Below are 17,067 nucleotides of genomic sequence, written 5' to 3' on the forward strand. Positions count from 1 at the left end.
AGCAGATCTTTGAGACACTGATACTGACCTGAGCACAACAACAGGCCACTCGCTCGGTTGACCCCGACTGGGGTCAGAACCAAAAGGGCCTGTTCTTCCTCTGGTCAGTCTCAAAGAGAGACACCTGTTCAGTACAGAAAGTCGCGGATGGACTGTTAGCTGTCCCGGAGCCGAGGGGAGAGAGGAAAGAGGAGAGAAGAAAGAGGAGAGAGGAGAGAGGAGAGAGGAGGAGGAGGCGAAAAAGTGAGCAGAAGAACGAGGATGGACAGCAGGGAGTAACAGAGTCACTCTCGGCTCTCTAGAAAAGTTTTTCGAGTTACGTCCATTGAGCCAAAATGGCGGCGGGTTCAGTGCAGCGTGGCATCCAGCGACGACGCACGCATTTTACGGGATCACGATGAAGGACAGAGAAGAAGGTGAGAAGAACTGCAGAAGAAAGATGGCAAGGGGCAGTAGATAAGGCAAGGAGAGGTCTCGCACGATAAAAGAGCAAAATACCTGAAGCCTGCGAGTGTGCGGCGGGCCGGGCTTGGAGGACTGGCGGAGAAGAGGGCCGTGATGGCGGGAAGAAGGGAAACGAGAGGAGTGGAGCACACCCTCTGAGAGCTACACCCCTTTCCCACAATCCCCTCCTACTGGCGTGAGTGCGTCTGTCCATACACAGTGACAGAGAGACGTCTGCTCACACACACAGCCCCTGCAACACACACACACACACACAAACCACAAAATTCAACACAGAGTGCACAGCAAAAGAAGAAGCCCTCTAAATCAGACCCCCAGCAGACCCATAATACTTACACCTACGTATGGCAAAAAGCAAAGTCCAACTCGCCTACACAAAGATGGTTCAAAACACAAACGTACACGTGACGAATTCGCCAGCCTCTGGATCGCTCTCTGCTCTGCCCTGTGATGCGTTTGCCTCGCTCTGCCTGCCCACTTTGGCACCGCTGCCAAGAGGGAAGGAGAGAAAAGGGGGGGGGGGGGGCAGCAGACATAGAAGAAGGAAGGGAGGGACATGCTGTAGTGAGAGGAGGAACAGAGAGAGGAGGAGTTTAAGAAAGACAGTGTGCCACAGAAAGAGACGAGAAAGAGCGAGGGGAAGCGTAAACTGTCATGAGCAGACACAGTGACACAAAGCAGTGAGCCAGCAGCGGCGGCAGCAGCAGCCAGGAGCACTGCTAACATTTGCATGCTAATCATCCAACATAAAACACACACACACACACACCTCTTCCTTGTGTACTCCGCTTATATTATACTGCAGCAACAGACAGATGGCGAGAGAGACAAGCAGGTCCCGACACTTCTGCCATGTTGTTTCATCTCACCACCTTCTTTTTCTTACAGTCAGCAGAGCAACAACAACAACAGCAACAACAACAACAACAACAAAAAGAGCCCAAAGTGGCTCAGAACTAAAACTCTAAGCTGTTGCATGCTTTTTTGTCAAGTTGTCTGGCCGGAAAGTGCAAGTCCCACAGCAGTCACTGTCTCTTTTTCTGCCTGATTTTCTCCGCGTCTCCCTCCATCAGGGGATAATATCAGCCCTACTGAGTGGGAGGGGTTTGAGGGAGTTCATCTAAACGAATAAATACGCAGCCAGGGTGGATAATTCGTGTGCGGGAACTTTTCTTTTTGTTTTGTTTTGTTTTGTTTGTTTGTTTTATATGTGTCACCCTCTCAGATCCCCTTTTTGTTCTGACAGCAGAATTAAAAAAACTGAACAGATCAGCAAGTTGCAGCCTGTGCGTGACCTCGGCCATTAGGAGAGAAAAGATAAATCTATTTGCTCCATAATGGCCGACTTCATCCTCAGCGTGCGTGCGCAGCCAATCGCTCGCGCTGAGCCGCCATCCCGAGACGAGCCGGCCAATCAGAGCTCGTTGCCGGGGCCCCGTGTCATTTTGAAAAAGCTGGGCGTGCTTCTAGAAAGCCAGGACGACGTTCAAGCAACTCTTTCCTCGTTATTTTTAAATTTTCTAACTCATCGTCGACCGTCGGACGAGAGCAGGCGAAGCTTATTTTGCACTCGGGACGTTTAAACCCTTCATTCTTTGTTGCAGCTGCAGGAAAAAAAAATAAAATAAAAATTGTTACAGTCCTCAAACTGACACCACGGCTCTGCCCGTCCTCAAACTCTATAATAGTCCAGCTTCACTGCACAAAGTTCACAAGAATTTTCTCAAAGATAGGACAATGGCCACACACACACACATTCATACTGTACACACACGCAAACGCATGTGGTGTGAACAATCCGGTTCTTCCATTGAGGCTCGGATTCAGCCAGCAGGTTGGATGGCCTCTCAACCTGACGTCACGTCTCCTTTTGTTGTTTATGAATTTATTTCTCTCCTCAGCTGAACTCTCTGAACCCAAAGTCCCACCCTGCCCCTNTAGTCCCCCTCCATGAAGATCTCATCATCATCATCATCATCACCACCACCTTACCCCTCCCTCCCTCTCGTATCTGCTCCCCTCCCATCCTGTCCTCGAGCCCTACATTTACCCCCTGCCAACGAAGGCGGGCGAATACAGTAGGGTTTTAACAAGGAGTAAGAACTAAAAAAAAACAAAAAGAAAGGAGGGAGAGACAGACGCACAGAGGAGGGACGAGAACAGCTAGAGAAAAGAATTCAGATGTCTCACTGTTTTCTTGGACTGTTCGGCGTTGTCTCTTCCTGCTTGGTTTATAAAAGTTTCAGCTGCATGGCGGGACGGCCTCTTTTGGCAGAGCTCCAGCTCTCGACTCCCCCTGTCCCTGCGCCGGCGAGAGAAGGAAGAGAGGACAAATATAGTCAGAGCGCGGCTGTAGCGCCGTAAAGCTGCGGATGCACGGCAACCACTTCGCTTCAGGAAGAGAAAACGGTTGCTCTTCTGCACTTATGATCCATTTTCATGGAGGATTATGCAAAACTTGACACTGCAACGCACGGTGTCAGACAGTTGCCCCACACTGCGATGCTTGTCTCCTTTGACTGGCTCTGATAACAGCACTCTCACACACACACACACACACTGTCTTATTTCTCCCGTTGTCAATAAAGGGAGCAGCTCGGTTACCTGGAAGAGCAGTCACGTGCACGCCGGCACACAAAAAGCCTCTTCAGCGTCAAATATTTTTTTAACTCATTTGAATTAGATATGATTCCCGTGTCTGAAACTCGAGAAGCTCGACCCGCTGTTACTGATTTACTCACCTTTACTTTCTGCATAGTTCGGCTAGTTTTAAACTGCAGTGGCCCCCCGCACTTGCTCTTGGCAATATCGTCGGTTCATTTATTCCCTCAGAGTTGAAGTTCAAATACTTGAGGCCTGTGTGCGACTCAGCAGTGCGACATTGCTTCATGCAGCGTTCCTGTTCAAGCAAACCTGTATTTAACAGAAATAAAGACAGGAAAAATCAGTTTTACATGACTAAACTAAGCTATACTCTAACTTTTTAAGTAAAAATGTATGGTAAACACTTAGATAAATGGCATATTTTATCGTTTTGTCCTTTTAAGCTGTAGTAAATAAGAAGCAAAGTCAAGTAAAAGTCTAATTCTAGACATTGTTTGCGCTCTACAGTTAATTTGGATATACAAGCTCTATAAAGCGATGCAAATGCTATTTTTTATTTTAATGATTATAAAATCCTAGCACAGAGAAATTAGAACAGATGATAACTAAAATTAGACTGTTATAATAAAAGCTGCTGTCTTGAAACACATCATTGTAACAGAATGGAGCTCCAGCAGACTGAAGAGTTTGTTGTAACATTTAAATTATATTAGACCTTCACGCAGGCAATCAAGTCTCAAAAGATTAAGAATCAATTTTCAATAGAAAGTGGTTTGGAGCGTCTGACCAATCACATACAAAAGTCCTGCCCTCAGAGTATTATTCACAATATTCACAAAAGAAACTCATCAAAGCAGCAACAAAAGAGACCCGTCGTGATCACAGCCTAGCTCCAAAACTATATGATATTGTTGTCCACGCACTCCTTTCATTAACGCATAAATAGACCGGATATGAGGTGTATACATTGTTGGCATCTCTAATGGAAATGTGTAAGAAGGTTGTTTCGAAATTCTAAGTAAAACACAAACAAATAATTCAGAATTCTGTTATTTCGGAGCTAATATCTGAAGAACCTACGTCCAGTAAACCTCATGCTGTTTGAGCGGATTTATCAAGGTCACCGCCCTTGGATAGTAACAAGTTCAAAACCACAGAAATCACAGTGAAGCAACACTGTAAGCATCATTAAAACGCACCATAAAGGGACAGGCTCGATTATTTCGACGCTGTGTCCCGTAAGCACACAAGGAAGCCCTCAAAGGCAGCGTTTCACATGTGTCACGTACATGGATGCACAAGAGATAAGGTTATTTATGGGAATTTGTTGTACCTGCGTGAGGATGGGGGAAAAAAATATTTAGCTTTCATGTTGCATTGTGCACAACTGCCACAGCTGCAGTTATCATTGGAAAGAGGAAGCAAGCGTGTTTATGTTGCGTCACAGGTTTTCTTTTTTGTTTAGAAAGCCCAGACATGGTGATTACCGTTTTCCCCCAGTCTTTAAAATAAAAATAAAAATAAAAAAATGAAGGAGGATAGCAAAATGGCTACATCCCCCACATCCTCAGCCTTATCACTAAAGTCTTCTGTGGATAATCCTTTTCAGTTAATAAAAAATAGTGAAGGAGGCCCTGTTGAAGGGATGTAGGATAAAAAGGGCTACTGTCAAACCTGTTCAACAAAGTGCCCATTTGTCACCACTTTCACTGAAGACACATAACATACCACTGACAAACCACTTTGTAACCATAAACAAACAGGTGTTCATTAGTAGGTTAACAAGGTCAACTTTGTTGTAAAATACCCCACATGGAGATTTGCATATTTCCATGCACAAATACCCACGCTCCAGCCTAAAACCTGCAAACAAAAGCCCTCTTCAGAACTCAAGTGACTGCAAATGAGAAATTACAAATGTAATTTTATGACAACAGTGATGTGAAGAGTTTCATTCTGGAAACAACATTAATGTGACTTAGTGTTAAACTAAACAAGTACATGCGCATACATTTCCCAGAAGTCCAAGTTTCTACTATTCTAGATTTGACTCGTTCTTCGTCTAGGGTCCAGTTTTAGTATTTTTATCGGGGGGTTTTTCCGCCTACTTTAAGGAATATCAAAAAACATATCCAATACAAGTAAACTTGAACTTTTCTAAAAGCTAAACCACCAAGGCGCATAAATCATAAACCACAATATGTGTTTCGTCTTTAATTAAAGGTGTCGATTTACCTGGTTCCGACGGTTTAGCTGCTAGCTTCAACATGTTAAAAAAAACGAGGAAGAAGAAGTGATGCGTTCAAGCACATCATACTCTGGAAATATCTGCTCTGACCGTTAGTGCGTCGACTGAATCCATACTGAAGTCTGTGTGAAAGTCTTAAAAATAACAATAATAATAATAATCAGTTCACAAAGAAACTCCTCGACAGGTGAACGTGGTTATCCGGCTTTGTTTTCATTGGCTCACTGACAATAATTGCTGAAAAAAGAAAGAACCAGTAGGTCCGCTCTTTTGTAAACTATACTCAAAAAAGCAAACAACCAACCAAAAAATACAAATAAAAGAAAAAAAAATACACTATTTAGGGAAAAAGTCAATTTAAATGAGGCATGTAGTCTAAAAATTTAAAGCAAATCTTTACAGTTTAAAGGTCGTTGTAGCTGAACTCCCCTTCGTGTCATGATTTTGCCAGAAAGACAAAGCCCGTCCTCTAGTGGCCATTATTTCTAAATGCAGGCTGTGAGTCGTCTGAACTTATTCAACTGTGTGTGTACTCCATTTTCTCCAAACAGTAAAAGAAAGATTAGACATAAACTAGAAGCTTCGTTTCAGATTACATCTAAAAATATTTGTGTCAATTAAAAATATTTTCTTAATGAGTATATTTTAGTGTTTAATAAATGCTAAAGGGTTGTCAATGCAGTTCTACAAAGAAGTACGTTTGTGGTCAATTACGAGGCACTTGGCGGGACTTTTTTGGTACTTTTTTAGTGTGTATGTCATTATTATACCATTTTTATTACTGTCACCAAATAAGCACACCATCAAATGAACTCTGCCAACTCAGGTCTGGGTAATAGCGCAAAAAAATGGATCTATAAAAGCAATAGGATGAGATTTCTTTATAGAAGAAAAGGGACATGTTTAGTAAGAAATACACACTCATCCTAAATATTAAGTGAACCGTACACTTTTAATTAATTTAAAAACAAAAGGTAAAATGTGTTAAAGAAGACAAAGTTGCTCCCCGGGGGGTCTTAAGAATCTGTTCCCTCAGTTTAGGAAACCATGTGCACAGATTTGTAATTTGTTCTCTCTGCTTAAAAAACAGTGCCCGTGGATTTATGATCCCTGCTGAGAGTTTAGTGAATTTGTGCAAATGATTCGCAATCTGTTTAGTAAAATGTCTGCACCGATTCACATTAACATCGGTGTCTAGGTTCAGCAGGTGTCGTGCTTTGAGATGAGGCTTTAAGCACCATCTGCAAAGTGCAAAATCAGGCGGTAATATTCATTAACATCAACAGAACTGTCTGTGTTTCCATCAGGAATCTGGATTTTTTAAATCTTCCCTTTATTGGCACTCCAACAGTTCATTTCAAAATGTGCACATTTGCATAGTTTTTTTAAAAGTTGCCGTCCTCGTGTTCCTTTACTGACAGCTGCTCCAGCTCGGAGTTTGACTTGTTTGGATTAAAACGAGTCTGCAGTGCACTGCAGTGTCGTTTCCCAGCGGCTGGACGGCTAGTTTAGAAACCAATGATCCAATTCCGATTTTGCCCCTGATGCGACACATATCAGATTTTTTTCCATGGCAGTGTAAACATGACAAATTCGATTTTTTCACATCCGACCAAGGTCTTTTCCATATATGGTGCTGAATCGGATACGTATCCAATGTTTTTTTTTTCCAAAGCAACCTCAGTCTGAACGTTCATGTCGCATTTCAGCCGACTTCACGTTGGATGAGAGGACGGAGGTCCCTCACGTCAAAAAGTCGAACCACGTTTGGCTCCAACTCTGCATCCACACGAGAGGAGCAGCCACAGCTCCAAAACCAAAGGTTGTCGTTAGCATCTGCGCTAGGGCATAAAATTCATGCCCCAATATCTATTGTGTAACGATATATATCATGAAATGTTTTTGGTATAAAACTTGCTATAGGAATGAAAAAAAAAAAAAGCAGGGTGTCCTTTTGCCAGCATTTATTTTGAAAACTGCTACACTACAAAATAATCTCAGTCAGGAAAATCTACCACTTGGTCCAGAGAGTTTTAAAATAAAAAAAAAACAAATCAAGGAGTAAGGTTGAAATGTAGTTTCAACCATATGTGGCAATTTTGGCCACAAGATGGCGCCAAAGAGGACTGGAAAGCTTCGAATAATGAACCCTTTTCCAAAGCAAGCTTCAATGCTTCAGAAAAGCTTCATCTGCCCATCACTAACAAATAAATAAACTGAGGGAACAGGTTGGAAAACAATAAACAGTGCGTGGTTTCCTAAAGGGATTCCCCCAACTTCTTTTTTTCCCTCAACTCCTGGCACTTGCTGGGCTCCGTAGATTTCCCAGCCATGCATTGCCTTTGCAAGACACACACACACCCTGTGTTGTATTTCCAAAAGTTTCTTGCCCGCCACCGTGCACTTTCCTGTACAGAATAACTCGTTTTTGGCCGTGTAAGCACGCAGTTTTCCTGTGTGTTGAACAGAAGAAGGCCCGGCCCGGCACTCTGCCCCTCTGCTCTCCCACACCAGGAGTCTCATGTCAGGGGAGGAGTTCGAGCTGGAAGCCTCAAAAACTTTTGCTTGTCGTGTGTTTCGACGCCACGCCTCTGCGCGTTTTTTTTTTTTTTTTTTTTTTCTCAGAGCGTTGATTTCATACCGAAGTCATATTTCGCATTCCACCTTTTCTCTCTCTCTCTCCTCTCCCTGTCAGAGACCATTGTTTTGCCGTAGAATAGGTGGGCGAGTTTCTTTACAGAAACAAGAGGTTTTAAGAAGCGACAGGAGCTTGTTGTAACAACAGAGCAAGAGCAGGAGCAGGGGGTGGAGGGGGGCGGGAGGCCGCTGCGAGGTGAGTGCGCTCCCAGATAGTTTCTTTGTTGTGTGCACCAACTTCCAGCAGCCGCTCCGCTCGCCGCGGCTGCTGGAAGTTTTGGGATATCTGACATATTTTGCATTTTCCCGGCGCGGCTTTTGCTGATTCAGAGTCCCGTGTGTTTAGCAAGACAACCCCTCCTTTGTGTGTGTGTGTTTAACCGACCGCCCTTGCGTTTTCTTTTCTCCCCCCCACCTCTATTTTCTTTTAGCGTCTCTCGGACTTAGTTTGCTGTTTGTTACGGTTGTGTTAGCCTCCAAGCTAACCGCCTAGCAAGCTGGCAGCGAAGTTTACTACACTGCTTAATGCCTTTGTGTCGTGTTTAAAACAACAACAAAACTTTTAGGACATGTTACATGTAAGCTTACTTGTCCGGGAAAGGGGGAGGGAGATTTCTGCCAACTCACAACTCCCGACTGTGATTTCGGTTTTCCCCCGCTCTGTGCATGCTAGCCTGTTAGCATTCATAAAGTTTTCTCAACGTCGTGTAAGGATATACGGAAAGAAACGAGGGCGGACTTTTATTTATTTATTTTTATTTTTTGACACGCGTTTTGTTTCTAGGCTTCCCAAGACTGACTTTAGGGTGCTTGAGCAGAACTTCTAAAGAGCTCTGTAGTTTATTTTTATTTATTTATTTCTCCAAAAGTAGTTAACGTAGCGGTGGCGAGCTGAAGTTGCCATGGTAATCCGTGTTAGGGGCCGTGATGAAACGGAGCTTGAGTAATCGCGTTCCCCCCCCCCCGGTGCTCTCATTGGCGCAGGAGGCAGCCCGCGCCGTGCATGTGTCCTTTTCGGAGTTTGCTGAGCTCATAGTTTTATTTAGCTCCGCTTTTTTTACTGGCTTCTCGCTGCACTGAACGCCTGACCTTTTGGCCACCGGGAGCTATCTTGAACCTGGCGGAGCCACATGAGCCTCCTGAGCACCATTAGGTCCCGACTCTGCATCTCCGCAGTTTTCTTTTAGGCCCTGAAGCTGAGCTGAGATTGTAATGCTAGTTCTGTATCGAATGGCTACATCTAGAGATGGCCGCCACAGCCAACTGGCCTTTAAAAAAAAAAAAAAAAAAAAACAGGGGGTTTTACAGATAGTGGGCTAAAACCTGCTGTACCTAAACAAGGGGGGGGGGTTAGATTTACAGATATTGAGCCAAAGCTTGGAGTGGTAGTAGCTGAGCTTGATCTCTGAGCGCTGACAGATTGCACCATTTTGGAGTCGACTTTGTTTGCAAAATCTGATCAACCACTGAGTGGATTTCAATGAAACTTTCAGGAAGTAATCACTGAATGTAGGTCTGCAGCTCTTTACCATTTGGAGCCAATCCGATCCAAGATGGCTGCTGCAGCTCATCAATGTTAACCAACTTAAACACATCTAACTCAACCAGTTTTAACGACATTGAGCTAAAATGTGATGTTGAAGCTGAGGGTCATTCCCAACACCCTCTCTAAGCAGGAATGACCCACAACATACCATTATTTTTCAAGGTTTGAGCAAAAACGGCTGCAACTACGTCCAACTACGACAACAATAAGTCATGAATGTGCTCCGATCCAAGTCACTGAAGCAGAACCAGCGGATTTACTATTCCACAACAAAACGAGGGGGGAGAAAATGGTATTTAAAGAAGGTGTTTCTCAAAGAAAGAAGTTGTTGACTTTTGAGTTTGAGAAGTTTAAGAGTGACATCAGTAAACTTTTCATTTTTTTCTGTCTAATGTTATTCAATTTGTGTTAAAGTCACTGAGGAATGACCTTTGTGCTGCTAATAAGCTTTTCAGCATGGCAATATGACAACTGTTATTATTGATACATCAGTTATTATATCCTGCTGTTCAGCAGGTCTTTGAGTTCTGCAGAAGCCTGTTAATCAATCAGTCATTTGAATCAGGTGCTTCAAAGCAGAGAAACAACTAAAACATGCAGGATAGTGGACAGGACCAGGATTGGACACCACCGATGTACACCTACAGCTTTAAAGTTCGTAATCTTTCACAAACCTGGAATATTCAGCGAATACATGAGTTTTTCTTTCTTTCTTCTCTCCACAAAACAAAACCACTGAATCAAATCCCTCCAATAAATAGAAGTGATTACATTTTTTTTTGCAAAGGACTTGCAACTCTGAAAAGAACGGAAAATAAATTACCTGTAATGTTCACTTTCTATTAGTTGTCGTGCACATCTGCTTTCTTTCTTGTAATCGCTCTTTTCTTACCATTCCACCGGACCAGTCTGATCACTACGGGAGCCGCACACGGCCCCGTCAGCAGTGACTGGATGTGTAAAGGCCCGTGTGCTCACAGTGTGTAGCAGAAGCCCGCTGCAGCAGGGGGAAGTTCAGCGACCACACTGATGCTCTGCGGTTCTTTTGTGGCACGGACCACGTTTGCCACATTCTGGAAAACATTACACTCCAGGCAGCATTCATCTGAGACTCATAAGAGACTTGGACGGTCCACAACAATAACAAGAAAATCTGCAGTGTCCTCATGTTTCCTATGCGCTGGCTTCTAAGAAGTCTGTGTGGCTTGAAGATTATTTTTCCTTTTTTTTTCACTGTACCAAAGATTTTTCTTCTGTCCAGCTGCATGTTAAATTTAGACATTTATGTTGTGTGTGGGGCGTTCACATGTAATTTTATATAGTATATTATGTCCCTATTTTTATATAATAAAACCACTGTACTTATGTAGATCCTTAGATTAACTGGTGGTGGTTATAAAGCACTCTAAACTTTCATCAAAAAATACATTTTAAATTAATTAGCCATTGATATTTCTTCAATTATTTGACCCTGTCATGCAGGGTTAATTAACAAAGCACAACAAGTGTCAGCAGAACGTTAAACAGTTAATGAGCACTTCCATTTTATGATTCAGGACCATTATCTGCTTCATGTTTTTTGCTCTAAAAATGACCGGGTTGGAACTTCCAATGAATTAAAGTTTACTCAGCCCAAGTTCTGCAGCTGAAAAACCCCTCTGATGAAACAAAGGCTTCAGGTACAAGGACATGTGCTGCTGCTGATACTGCTAGATATTCTTTTAATAAACTACGGCACCCCAAGTGGAAAAGCCTTTTAATTAGCAAACCATTTTAATTAAACGCGGAATATTAAAAAAATCGCTGCCCATCACTAGTTGTCATCCAGTGTTAAAGGGGTCTAATTAATCAAATTCTGTTTGTGATTTTGATTTTTTTACTCACTGGGAGCAACTTAAAACTCAGGGTTTTTTCCTGCATGCAAAATGTTTGGGTCATATATTCATTTTCTAAAAATTCCACTTGAACTGTGCCATTATCTCGAAGTCATACACAATAACTGTGAGTAACTTACAGCGTTACCCTGGTCTGAAGCATATATCACACATATACGTCTTTCCCACAAAGTTAAACCAATCAGTGGGTGTTTTAGGATCATTCACAACATTTAACTCTGATTTAGTATGCCTCTGTGCTCCATTGTGCTCAGTCAGTTTCTCCAAGATCAGATTAAGTTAAAAATCCTTATTTATTGAAGTTACTTTCATTTTTTGTTGTATAAAAATCCAGTCGAATTTTCACACTTTTGCCAGCTGTTGTTGTTGTTAGCAGTAATTACCGGTGACTTGCAGCTGCTGATGAATTGAGGAGTGACAAGATTTCCATTTCTCTTAAATATATTTTATTATCACCTGTGTACACAGGCTTAAGACTTTGGATTTATACATCTATATACTGCTTTATTTGATTATTTAAAGTTTGATTGTGTTTTCAGATCACTCAGGGTAATTGCCTTTTTGTTTTAATCCTGCTGATTGCAGTGCCCTTTTCTCTAATTTCATCTCTTGCAAAAATAAACTCAGCTCCCTGGTATTATGGTAGATTTTTTTTTGTCAAATGCTCTTTTAATGTGGAAGAAACTCAACTGTAAACTCTGGTTTCCCAGCAGATCTTCTGGCGTGTCGCATTTGAAATCTTTCTTTCTTTAAAAAAAAAAACGTGACTAGAAATGTCTCATCTGTGTGCTGTAGGTGTGTTGTAGCTGGAACCGTCACCATTGCGTCGGAGTGGAGTTGCCGTGGCAGCCCTGACGGGGCTCAGGAGGAGAGTGGCAATGGAGAGGGACTGGCCGATGGGGCCGATCGCGGCTTGGACGGGGACCCCGAAGGCGTGTGGAGCCCGGACATTGAGCAGAGCTTTCAGGAAGCTCTGGCCATCTACCCTCCTTGTGGCAGGAGAAAGATCATTCTTTCAGATGAGGGCAAGATGTATGGTAAGGAAAAGCCATGTCTTCCTTTTAGCCCTTTTCTCCCTGTTCTTATCAGTATCTCAGTGTTGCATGTGTTAAAAAACATAAAGTCAAGAAAGAATAGAATGGTTAGGGAATATGTCAAAGACATGGTGTAAGGATCAGCATACAGAATGCTTCTGCTAAACAAAACTTTACCCTTTTAAATGGCACTAATGTTTACTGAAAGTACAGTGGCTTAATCAGGTTAGTGTGAAACAATTCCTTTCCTTTCTCTAATTTCTGTTTTGACTCACTTTTTTGTTTTGTTTGATATTTTGTAAGACTTTAGTAGAGCCCACTCTGCACATAATTAAGCCTTTGCACTTCGAACATGCTGTGGATTTTAAAATCAGTAGATAGATGAAAGGATAAATAAATGTAATTTCAAATAAATAATCAGCCCCCTGGCCAAAGACTTGATTTTACTGAGCCGGCATTCTCGAAATTGACCCTAACTCGGCCCTTAGCAGGTGTTGTGGTCACCTATTCCTTACAGATACGTTGCCTCTCCGAGGAGTCTCCATAAATGCTGGTATTGATCGGGTGTCTGCCCTTTGGCTCCTTTTTAATCGTCAGTTCTTCTTGCAGAGCGTTCTTAGGTTGTGGACTCGTGCCAGCGGGGTATTTTTGGGCAGGACTATTTAGCCGCGGGGTCAGAGGGCAGCAAGCAGTAACAGGATCAAAGGATCAAGCGAGCTGACATTTCAGGTCAAGTTAGGGTTAATGAGTGAGGAAGCGTCTCGATTGCTTTGTTTTTGCTCTGATTGCCTTAAGATTTGTTTACATTTCTTTATTGGATTAACCAGTTTTAGGACACACGCGTCAATTGTGTTCCTTTTTTTTTTAAATTTGTTTGTAATCAGGTTTGTGCAGGATGTTGCCTCTGAAGAGAGCTTTGTATTATCAGAGTTTATTATTCTGTATTAAAGATGTTGACTCGGACCCAGAAGTCTGTTTGCATTGTTGTTCGGTGATGGACTGGCTTTCTGATCTGCTTTAGCCTGTGTCGTGCATTTGGGTTTGTTCTGAGGTTGTGTATAGTGAGGGGAAACTACACACCCACGTGACAGAAAGGGAGACTTTGTTTTTAGCTTTGCAGTATTTTCTCCTTTTGTGGAAGCGTGGACTTCCGTCTCTGTAAACAAGGATGGTCCCGTGAGCGTGCACGTTCGAGCATCGAAAACAACCGACTCTGAATACGACACCCACACGCTCACCTTTACCCAAACAGTTTATTTTACAACAGCGCAATGCCACTAACTAATCTAAAATAAAATCTAAAAGTTAATCTTTAATTTGTTTTTGGGGGTATTTCTGTTGACTTGTAAAAAAACAAAACGTGAATCATTGGGAAACGTTTTTATTATAAGGGAGTAATAAAATGTTTTGTTTTCAAAATGTGCTTGCATATTTTATTTACAGCATTTGTTCCTTTTTAATTGATTAGATAAGGGGCCTTCATGGCACAGAGCTAGAGAGAGAAACTTAACATAACAGTCAATCATCCTAATTGGTAGTCAGGATAAGCCATCCATCTACATCCCTCCTGAACTTCTCGTTTTTTATAGCATGGAGTACTTGTCCTCTGGAAGAGTTAACTATCCTGATGTTTCAGGATACTTTCTGCACTGCCTCCTGACAGGGTCTGAGGGGTAACCACATTATTCCTGGGGGTGAGCAGGGTCACAGATTACAGCGTCCTCCCCCGAGGCAGACGTCTTGCAGTAACGGTGGAGCTGCACCAGTGGTGCTGTGGCTCCGGACGCTCTGGTCGATGTAGCGTCCATGCCAAACTTTAACAACAATGCAGCAGGTGGTCGATGATCAGGTGATATCATCGCTTAAAGAGACTCCCAGGAATTTAAATCCACTGGTCCACCCTACGTCGGCCTCTGTCAAAGCTCTACATGAGCTCATGTTTAGCATCATCTCCATCCATAGATACTTTATTGATCCCAGAAGAAAATGTTACAAAATATGCTGACAAAGGCGTTCTTCAGACCAGACTTAACAACTTGTCAGCAGCAGTTATCAGGCCAGGAGTCTGCATATTTCAGCCTGATGATGTCCTTCTCTGTGGAGTACAGTAACCTTGGCACAGTGTGGAAAACCAAGTCCAGGAGCCCATCCATCCAGTCACAGAATTGCTTAAATTATCCCCACCTTTTTCAGTCATACGGCAGAGATTTATACTTTAATATATTTCTCCAAATGAGAAAAAAAGGAAGCTTTTAGCCTTATGTGGAGTTGTCGTAGGCAGCAGAGGAGTGTGTGAGTCCTGTTTTGGGAATTCGAGCTCCCTGCTTTGTTTGAGTCAGCCCCTTCTGTGGATTTTGGGGAATTTTGTGTTCTGGTAACTTAACTGATGTGACTCATCTTGAAGTCCCTGCGGGGTCTCACCACTTCCCAGAAAGACAGATGGTGTTGTTCATGATGTGAGAGCAGATACGTGTGTGATCGGCGTTTTACGGCTCTGGACTCAGCCTGGTCACCATAACTTAATGTCCTCACTGCCGTGTCCGTGAATAGCCTGTTGCTCACCACTTCCAATCAGAGACGAGCTGATCATCAGTTATGAGCTGTAGCTGGGGAGGCAAAAAAAAAAAAAAAGAAGCTGAACAAGCAGTCTGGAGTGACCACATTTTGGAAATCTGGTAACCATGTGATAACCTCTACTCCTCTACTTTTGGTTTATTTATTCAGACCATATAATTTTCCATTTGCTCTGGAGCAAAGCCAAATGTGACTCAGAATTAACAGAAGCTTCTCTTACTGTGGATATCTTAAAGTCACGGGTATGGAAAGCTTATTTTATTTACGCGGCGGCAGATAAAACAGATCTATACGAGCCTCGCCACTAAAGAAACCTCTTTCTCTGATCGTGCATTCACAATACATGAGTGATTTCTTCTTAAGAGGCTTTTCTGAGCTGTTTTTAAAAACATTCAGGACATGTATAAAAAATATTGTCTTCATATTTAATGTCTGAGCTTGTGATGGAAAAAGTGTTCTGGTTGGATATAAGTAGCTAAATTTAAAAATCAACAAACTCAGGGTGTCCTTGCTGTTTAAGGTTGTTTTTTTATTTTGATTGTTTGCTGGACAAAATTTCCTTCTCTATTTAAAAAAAAACATACCACTGTCTTTATTTACCTTGCTCTATTTGCTCCATTAACACTGTTGGTTCATAAAAGTAACCGTGCTGAAATGTTCTTGTCAGTTTAACTTTTGTTTTTTTGTTTTTTTAAATAAATGTCTTTTAAAACCATTCTACCCAGAAAAAATGCAGTGCACGCCATTTATTGTATTTTGTTCGGACTGGCAAAAAAGTGCTGCGGCGCTTGTTTTGATTTTAACCTGTCATCTTCCCCACGCCAGGTCGGAACGAGCTGATCGCTCGTTACATAAAGCTGCGAACGGGGAAGACGCGAACCCGCAAACAGGTACGGGCGAACATCACGGCGCAGCGCCGACATTCTGTACACAGCCCCACGCACGTTCAGATATGCTTGTGTCAATCAGTTGTGGCAGTTTAAATTGAAACATCGTCCTGTGATTGTGTTTGTTTTCACGGGGGATAACCTCGGGGGCCCCAAAGGTATCTAGTCACATTCAAGTTTTGGCACGTAAGAGGGTGCGAGAATATCAGGCCAGCATCAAGGTGGGTACCCGCCCGGTCCCTTTCCTCTGTAGTCACACTCCTTCTTCTTTTCCTTCCCCTCGTCCTCTCCTCCCTGTCTCTTCCGTCCCGTCTTCCCTCAGGTCTCTAGTCACCTGCAGGTCTTGGCCAAGAGAAAGTCTCGTGAGATTCAGTCTAAGCTGAAGGTACACGGGCCCACTGACTTGGCAGCGCTGGTGGTTGTGCTCTGCATGTGGCCCAAGATCTAACTCGCACCCATTTAATCCTCACAGATGTAGACACGCTTTTTTTTTTCGGGTTATTAAAGCCTCTGCTGCATATACCGGTATCCCGTCAGGACAACAGGGATTCTAATTTATCTGTGCAAGCTGGATCGTTTTTACTTACAAGCCTGTTTGCGACTCGGTGAATGAGAGCTCAGACTTTATTTTTTTTTTTTATCACTAATGATCAACTAATTGTGGCAATGCATGACAAATTTACTTCAGTGTGTACTAATGCCAAGCCCTGTCATTGGTATTTAGTTGCATGACCTCATAACAGTCATTAGGGGAGACATTTTGAAATAGGAATTTAGGGAATCCGTCCATGTAAAGTGTTTGTCAAACCCTCGTTTGTTTGCTTGTAGGCTTTATACGTCTTCTGTTGCATGCTGTCCATTTTTAAAGGTTAGCATCGTTCGCTGTGAACAGCTGTTCAGTAATTAGAATTTATAATGCATGACAATAAGCCTGTTTGTGATTTACTTTAAAGGTACTCGATGCAAAGTACTCATTGTGTCCTTTAGAATTCAAATTTCCTAAGCAAAATTTGGAACCGGATGCCACATACCATGGTTGTTGTTTCATCTACGAAAGCCGACCAACTGACTGAAAATGGGTCTAAAATTAAACTTCGCCGCCGTGCTTGTTTACCTGCGCGGACCGCAGCCGTCACGTGAATCCAGCTTCCACATGGTTTTTTCTGCTGACTCGGCC

The 17,067-nt window shown here is 42.7% G+C and overlaps 2 protein-coding genes across 4 annotated transcripts in view; one reads left to right on the forward strand and one right to left on the reverse strand.

Moving 5' to 3' along the window:
- The window catches only part of LOC108235293 (leucine-rich repeat-containing G-protein coupled receptor 6), a 74,850-nt gene extending 69,115 nt beyond the window's left edge, over positions 1-5,735 (reverse strand). Inside the window, exons 1-5 of one of the 3 annotated variants that reach the window (XM_037977158.1) lie at positions 5,305-5,735; positions 3,207-3,378; positions 2,656-2,767; positions 868-953; positions 499-697 (exon numbers count right to left, since the gene is read on the reverse strand). The gene's annotated coding sequence lies outside the window, so the exon portion shown is untranslated. Of the gene's footprint in view, positions 1-498; positions 698-801; positions 954-2,655; positions 2,768-3,206; positions 3,379-5,304 lie in introns of all 3 variants that reach the window. The other 2 variants (XM_037977157.1, XM_037977156.1) reach the window with 2 other exon arrangements.
- Positions 1-17,067, forward strand: part of tead3a (TEA domain family member 3 a) — a 28,623-nt gene that overhangs the window by 5,701 nt on the left and 5,855 nt on the right. Inside the window, exons 2-4 of the mRNA XM_037976892.1 lie at positions 12,191-12,432; positions 15,829-15,893; positions 16,213-16,275. Of these exons, the coding sequence (XP_037832820.1) occupies positions 12,191-12,432; positions 15,829-15,893; positions 16,213-16,275 (370 nt within the window). The remainder of the gene's footprint in view (positions 1-12,190; positions 12,433-15,828; positions 15,894-16,212; positions 16,276-17,067) is intronic.

Source organism: Kryptolebias marmoratus, linkage group LG8, assembly GCF_001649575.2.
Source record: "Kryptolebias marmoratus isolate JLee-2015 linkage group LG8, ASM164957v2, whole genome shotgun sequence".
NCBI lineage: Eukaryota > Metazoa > Chordata > Actinopteri > Cyprinodontiformes > Rivulidae > Kryptolebias > Kryptolebias marmoratus.